The sequence below is a fragment of the Lactuca serriola genome, chromosome 4 (genome assembly GCF_051521515.1).
Source record: "Lactuca serriola cultivar US96UC23 chromosome 4, Lser_US96UC23_V15, whole genome shotgun sequence".
In the NCBI taxonomy this organism is placed as follows: domain Eukaryota; kingdom Viridiplantae; phylum Streptophyta; class Magnoliopsida; order Asterales; family Asteraceae; genus Lactuca; species Lactuca serriola.
Genome location: NC_136411.1, coordinates 44,993,877 through 45,002,087, shown reverse-complemented (window position 1 = coordinate 45,002,087; position 8,211 = coordinate 44,993,877). Strand labels below are relative to the sequence as shown.

At 35.4% G+C, this 8,211-nt stretch overlaps 1 protein-coding gene across 1 annotated transcript; it reads left to right on the top strand.

The window, feature by feature from the left end:
- The first annotated feature begins 6,897 nt into the window (after positions 1 to 6,897).
- LOC145098311 (uncharacterized) lies at positions 6,898 to 7,617 on the top strand. Its single transcript, XM_079035951.1, has one exon. It carries the CDS (start codon positions 6,898 to 6,900, stop codon positions 7,615 to 7,617), a length of 720 nt encoding a protein of 239 aa, XP_078892077.1.
- Positions 7,618 to 8,211: the final 594 nt, after the last annotated feature.

The following is an 8,211-nucleotide window of genomic DNA, read 5'->3' as shown; positions in this document are numbered from 1 at the left end:
TTCTTCATAATGTAACAATACTCACTATCAAACTCAACTCGATGATTGGCTTTGCATAATTGACCCACACTGATCAAATTATGTTTTAGACCTTCTACGTAAGCAACTCGTTGAATAGAGAATCTCCACGTAGTCAATACTCCATAACCCCTTATGATCTTGTGTGTATTGTTCCTAAAGGTGACGTATCCACTACCACTGATTGGTCTGAAATCTCGAAGGTATTCCAACATTCCAGTCATGTGCAAGGAGAAAGCACTATCGATTAACCGTTATTCTTCTTGTTCCTCATTGCACATTGTCTGCACAATCAATTGGTTAGTTTGGGCACCCAAACAAGTTTGGAGTCTGTAGTAACGTGGGAAACTTTCTTAACAGATGTATGCATGTGGGTCTTGGAAACAGATTTCCTTTTCCATGTTTTCTTGGGACTATGATGAGTTACATCTTTTGAAGTTTTTTGAGTTGGGATTGGACAAGTCTTCGATGGCATTGGATAAAAGCAAAAAGATAAGTTCTTTTTATTAATCCACAGACCATACTTAGTCAACGGTCTGGAGAGTGTGGTCTTTTTTTTGTCTGGTCTGAGGTTAGTGTTTCTTGGTATTGTCCACTAGATTTTCAAAAAGTATTTTGAAAGGGTTTGTCGTAGGTATAGACCTTTTGACTGATGGAGGAGATTTCGAAGTTTGTGAAGTGTGCAAAATACCCTTCATTTTTGTGTCTTTTAAGGAATTTGGTGATGTTGACTTGAACCCTTTTTGAAATATTTCAATTTTATTTGAGTTAAGAGATTTTGTCACTGGACATGAATTTTAGCACGATCCATCAACTGCAGTGGATTTTGAAAAGTTTTTTGTAATGGTGGGTTTTTCAAAATTACTTTTGTTTGAAAACTGGATCTAGATTTTGAAATTTTTGTTCTTGGAATCAGCTTCCCACTTTTTACGTCTGGATCTGATCTCCATTTTAAGAGCCAATTTTGCTTCTACCTTTGGTGAGACAACATCATAAACATTTAATTGCAGTTTCTTGAAATTCTTTGTTTGAGGTCAAAATTGAGGGCTTGAGCATCGGAACTAGAAAGTTCATGACTCTGAGAACAATGTCCAAATTCAAAAATTTTGATGGGCGGTTCATGCAAGATGGGCTGAAGAGTAATTGCGATGTTAACTGGGGTCTGCGGTAGAGAAGACTAGACTACCGCAGAGTAAGTTTTTGGTGACTCTTAGTTGCGACATGTCTTGGAAGGAAAGGATGGACAATCTTTAACTAATGCAGGTCTTTCCAAAATAGTTTCTTTGTCCACATCTGAACTGGACTGAGATCTAGGACAAATTGCGCAATGATAGATAAGTAATCATCTAGGTTACCCGAGGATTCAGGAAGAATTTCCTCAATGACATAATTGTTGCTAAGTTCGTGAAGTCTTATCGAAGTGACATCTTATGTCTTCAGGAAAAGTCTTTTCATTGACTGGATAATGAAAAGTCCGGTCTGGTGGAACATAGGGACGATTGGCATCAAACCGAGGAGGAGAGTTCTCATCGGTAGAGTAGCCATTGGACCATCCCCAATTGTAAGTGTTGTCTACGGTACCATTGTTAACTAAGTTCTCAATCGCCTCACTTTCATTAAACAGTTTTTTTATTATACGAGTCAAATGTGCAATTTCTTTTCGGGCAAGATCTCGTTTATTCAAAGTTATATCTAATTGAGTTTCACTTAACAGTCTAACATTTTTTTCTAACAACAAATCTTTTTCTAACATTGTGACCTTAAGCTTTTTGTCTTCTTGTCTTCCCCTCACATGGTACAACTCTTGGGTCACTATATTCTTTTCATATGAGGCTTTGTTGTAGTCTGTAAGGACGGCAACACATGTGTCATTAAGTCTTTCTACGTAAGGTTCACAATCATGCATGATGTAATCATTAGACGGAATCATAATTTTTACCTGTTCGACGATGCTGAGGGTTCCATCTTTTTCCATGTAGCAATAATTCCTCTGCAGGTTTGTTGATTTTTTCTTCCTTACTAGCTGCCACCATACATATTTTCCTATTCTTCCTTTTGTTAATCACTTCATATTCATCACCCGAAGACCATGCCTGATGATCCCTTCTCACTTAAGCAACATAAGCTCTTGCCTTTTCTTTTTCCTTATCCTCCATCTCTTGAGCCATTCTGAGGTAGAATTCCTTGTCTTTCACCATGTTTTCTTTGCAGTCTTTGGCAAATTGGTTTTCTTTGTGATACTTATGGCAAACAATGAATTCGTCTTTGTCTTTAGTAGTGGTATCAGAGTCTGAAGGTTTGTTATTCTATGGTGTTTCTTTTGAAGGAGCATTATGTGGCTGAGATTGGTGATGAGTGTTTATGGGATATCTTGTACGGTTGTTCTGCGGATTGAAGTTTCGATTGAAGGGTGGTTTGGTGAACTGGTTGTTATTATGAAAGGATGGTGGTGGAAGTCTATTGAACTGTTGGCTGACCAGGGCAATGTCATTATGAAACTCTTCTTCGTCATCAACTTCTATATCGGCTTCATAAGACTGCAGTGAGCTGTCATATGAGTGTTGATATGATGAGTCTGTGGGATATGCGTACCGAGGAGTTTTGAATTGTGGAGTTTGAGCCATCAAAGCAAGTGGTCCACCAAGATCTATACATTCTATTAACACTATCGTTTCTTGGGCTTGAAGTTCACCGTATAGTTTGCATAGTGAGAGAGTTTGGATCGTTCTATCTCCATGGACTATCATCTTAGTCATAGTCCAATGTCTATCCAAACCATTTAGAAATTGTAGGTTTGTTTCGTGATTACTTCTTACAGTGTCAGCATTTGAAAGTTTGGTGATGATGAGCTTGAATCTCCTGAAGGAGTCATCGAGGATTTCACCAGGTAAGGCTTTGAAGTTGGTGAACTCATTGAGAGCTGTAGTAAGCTTTTTGTCTTGAGCCTATTCAAATCCTTGATAGAGATTTTTTAGAACATCCCATATCTCTTTAGCAGATTCACAGTTGTTAATAATGTCGAAGTTGTCAGGAGCAACACCACACGAGATTTCGTAGAAGGCTATTGCATATTTCTCCATCTTCTCTAAGTCATTGTTTGTAGGTATGTTCATGGCTGCTTGACCTCCACCAAGTCTTGCTTGAGCACCGTCTGCTACAATGGGAGTGAGAATAGGAACATGAGGTCCTTCTTCTATAGATCTCTACACATCTCTATCGAGCCTCTTTAGATATTTCTCCATTCTTTGGGACCAATGATGATATTCGCTTGCATCAAGTATCGGGGCTCTATTAGAACCACCAACAATGTTTGAAACGTTTAGAGAATAAACTTGTGTCATTTTCCTTGTTTTTTAAAGATATTCTTATGAGCTTTAGTGGTATAGAAGGTCTTTTAAATCAGAGTTTTGGGAACAAAAGCTTCGATTTTGAAAGGAATTAAAAGGCAACCACTTTGACTCTGATACCAATTGTTGAGAGAAAAACTTGAACAAACATTAGTAACGAGATAATAAGTTGTGAAATAAAATTAATCTCAATGGATCTTGTTAGCTCAACAAGAATAACAGTTAGATTGAGGAAATGTAAGGAAAATAAATAGCAGCAAGTTTATATCAATAAGCAGTAAACAATTAGACACAAGGTTGAATCGTAACAAGGTTTGCATGCAAACATAAGTTAGTATAAGATGAACAACACAAGTGAAGAGGGACTCGATTAAGTATCAGTTAAGATAACTTAAGATATAGAGATGAACAATCTGATAAACATTCAGTGATCGATTGATTGTTGATAATGGGTAAATTGGTAAAGATTACATGAAGTGGGAAGCTCTATTTATAGAGTCCAAAAAGTTACATCAAAAGAGAAAAATAATCCAAAAGTTATTGACTATGGTGACCATGAATGGCTCACCGGATATTACATGAAACACAAGCAATGACAGAAAAGTAACTTAAACTATCTTCATGCATAACTCCACTATGTGGTTCATCTTCAACTCTGCGGGTCTTCAACTGACAAGAACAGACTTCGGTAGTAACTTCTCTACGGTATGATCAAGTGCAAAAGCCTGCGGTTCTTTTTAGCTGAAGAGGGTCAGTTTTTGTTATAACACATGCTATTTTCATAAATTTTCAAAGTGGAAAAGCTTATTACATGTTACACAATTTTATAGATTTTAACTATTTTACAATTTTGTAGTTTTATATGTTTTTAATTATAATTTTCCTGATTTTACTATTTCCTAAATATCAACTTACTTAGCTTTATAGTATGAAACTGTCACCAAGATTCCTAATTCCCACTGAAGATTACGATGGAAGCAGCAAAGTTGGATGTCTATATTTTTTAAACCATTTTGACTGACATTAAAGAGGTATTTACGAGTCTTAGATATGATATTTTACGTATAGCAAGTCAACTTTCTCTACAAGTATCAAAATTGTATTCAATTAATGCTTTATTTTATTTTTATTTTATCGATCAATCAGTTATAGTTTTTTTTTATAATTTTTTGCTTTAAGCATATTCCCGATTTAAGCAGTAATCATATTCTATGTTTTTAGTATATTTTTGTTTTAATCATGTCCACGATTGTGGGCATATGTTTATATGATTGTATGAGTGAGATTAAAGGAATTACTGACCGTATGTTGGTGACTTTGTATTTGCCTTATCAGTAAAAGTAATTTAAGATATTAATGGTTTAGTTGTTTGCTTCTCACTAATGATGTTACTAATATTTTATTGTTACGTGATCAACCTGAATTGATTTGTGTATGGATTCGCTATGTTATTTGTAAATTTGGATTTTCATATACCTGTCCCACCGAACATCAATAATAAAAATCCGATCCATGCAACATACGACCATCTTTATTAGTTATATATGGCTATACAAACTTCAAAAATCAAAGTATCATTTTAGTCTTAGTGCTTCTAACGATTGTATGCACAATTTTCAACACATTTGGTTTAAGGTGTTTGTGAATCTTATGTACATTCAAAAACTTATGAAAATTGATTATTGTAAATATCGATGTAATTTCTATTTAGACCATTTTTATTCTCTGTTAATTTTCCTTTCAAAATTTACTCTTTTACAATATATGAATATAAAATAATCATTTATTATCTTATGAGATAAACGCTTGTTGCAAAATCTTATCACCTCTACATTAGCCATTCAAAAAAATTAAAATGATATATGAAACAAAGTTAATATTACACAGCCTATTTAAATATATTATATAAAACTCATTTCATTTATATATGCCAGTCAAACATTATATATATATATATATATATATATATATATATATATATATATATATATATATATATATATATATATATATATATATATATATATATATATAATCAGCTGTAACAAATTAATGGGTTAATAATAAAATAGACTGATAAGGCTCTTGTTAAAAAAGAACGAGGCAAAGGAGGTGCATATGATATGGAGGCCAACATGCATCTCTTTAAAGAGTGATAGTTTGCTTTTGGGCCGTTTCGTTGCTTTATTTGAACATGCTAATGCCGTAAAACATCCCAATTAAGGACCCCATCACCATGTGCACACATGCACTTCCACATACCATTAACTATTAATTACTTAAACACTGTTACTTTATAAAAGATAGCTTATTCTAAAACATTATTCAACAAAAACAAATCAACAAGTGTTATGAAAAAGCTAAAAAAAAGTACCCAAAGGTTTGGAGTGTTTGATGTGTGTTCTTTCACATGATTTGAAGACAAGACATGTAGGTTATCGTAAGGAAGCCTAAAAAGATCGTAGTCGAGAAAGAGCTAGACATGATTTGAAGTCACAGATCATGTTGTTGATTTTTTACCCTTTCGAAAAGATATGAACAAAAAGCATAACATTTTCACTGAATTAAATGGTAAAATTAAAAAAATAGACACATTTTCACTGAATTAAATGGTAAAATTAAAAAATAGAGGTTAGAAAAAAAACTGTCGAAAAAGGGTTATTTTGATCTTTTTTTAATTTATTATATTATATTATATACTATATATTAATTTGAAAGTTCTTTTGAATAATACATTTTTATGTTTTTTAGTTTTGCCACAAAAGTTTGTATTTTGCAAGATTTAGTCCCTATAATTTTGTATCGTACAGAAAAGGTTTATGCTACGCTATCTTTTTTACGAAAACAATCAATATGTTTACGATTTTGGTATGTCAATAGGTTTGACCTATATCGGAGTAATTCATAAATTGTCATTAATTTAGTTATGTCACGTGTTTGAGTGTCTTTTTTGAATAAATCAAAGCCATGTTGGTTGTAGAGTCTAGGTCTTATGCAACTAGGGGTAGCTGGAGTCTTTTTAGCATTTTTTTTAGTTTAAATAGTTTTGCAGTATGTACGTTGAGGGTATCACCTTCTCTTTCATTTCAGTGAAGAAAAAGCTTCCAGCTTTAAAGCATTGTGCCCTGTTTTCTTTTCTTGTTACTGTTCCACTGTTAAACAGAGGTCCAGGCTTGTGAAGAGCCAACAATTGGTATCAGAGCACACCTGGTACATGCCCAAGTATCAACCTAGAAAAGAAGAAATGACAGGCAGTGGCAGCAATGGGAATGGATACAAAGATGGGCAAATCACCTTACACTACCCGATGTTGACAAGAAGCAATTACAGTGCATGGGCAATTAAGATGAGGGTCTTTATGTTGGCCCAAGGTGTTTGGGATGTAGTAGAACCTAGAACAACCAACACCCTTGTTGAAGCAAAAAAGGATAATGTGGCCTTGGCTGCCATTTATCAGGGGATACCTGAGGATTTGCTTATGACATTGGCGGAGAAGAAGACTGCCAAAGAAGCTTAGGAAGCTCTCAAAGTTATGTTTGTAGGGGCAGATAGAGTGAAGGTTGCAAGGATTCAAACACTCAAGGTTGAACTCGAAGCCATGAGCATGAAAGAAATGGAGAGTGTTGATGACTTCACCGGAAAAGTCATCAACACAGTCAGCACATTACAAACCTTGGGAGATAAGGTAGAAGAATCTCAAGTTGTGAAGAAATTACTGAGGGCAATATCGTCCAAATTTCTTCAGATTGCCTCGACACTCGAGCAATTTGGAGACTTGGAATCAATGTCCGTTGAAGAGGTGATCGGGAGACTCAAGGCGTATGAAGAACGGATGAAGATCTCAGGTGATAGTGATGATCAGAAACTCTTGTTGACTCATAAGGAATGGTCTGATATAAACAAAAAGAAATCAAAAGGTGACTCAAAGCAAAGAGCAAGTCGAGGTGGATTTAGTGGTTCACGTGGTGGTCGTGGCAAAGGTAGAAGAAGAAACAGAGGAGGTCGTGGTGGTTGTGGTGGCAGAGGCGGAACACATCACCAAAAGGAGAACAATTCTGGTGCATCTAGTAGTCATGAAAAGAGTAACATTCAGTGCTATAATTGCCAAGAGTTTGGGCATTATGCATCTAAATGTAAGAATCCTCGAAAGGGAAGAAGCCACGAAAGCAATCTGATCCGTGAGCATCATGAAGATGAACATGCCCTGCTGCTGGCAACATACGAAGATGAAAGTTTAGTATGTCTTGAATGAAGAAAACCTTAGCCCACAATTGAGAACCCATGGCAACCCAAAGAAGTTATCTTGCACATGGTACCTAGACACGGGTGCCAGTAATCATATGACTGGAGACAAAACCAAGTTCAAAAACTTGAATGAATCAATTCATGGTTTCGTGAAATTTAGGAACGAGTCTAAAGTAAGAATTGAAGGCAAAGGCTCAGTTATATTCAGATGCAAAGATGATGGTCAACGAAATATGAATGAAGTTTACTACATCCTTGATCTGTGTAGTAATATAATCAGCTTGGGCCAACTAGCCGAGGGTGGAGATGAAATAAGGATCAAAGATCCATTTTTATGGGTCAAAGATTCAAAGGGAAAGCTGCTAATGAAGGTGAGAAGATCAGCAAACAGACTTTACAAAATAGAGCTAGAAGAAGCTACTGCAGTGTGCTTTGCTGTAGAGTGTAATGATCCTACCTGGCTCTGGAACAAGCGAATGGGGCATGTAAACTTCAAATCAATGAAGCTGATGATTGATAAGAAGATGATTGAAGGTGTGTCACAAATAAAGATTCCCTCACAACCGTGTGAAGGCTGTTTGGTGGGAAAACAAGCAAGAGA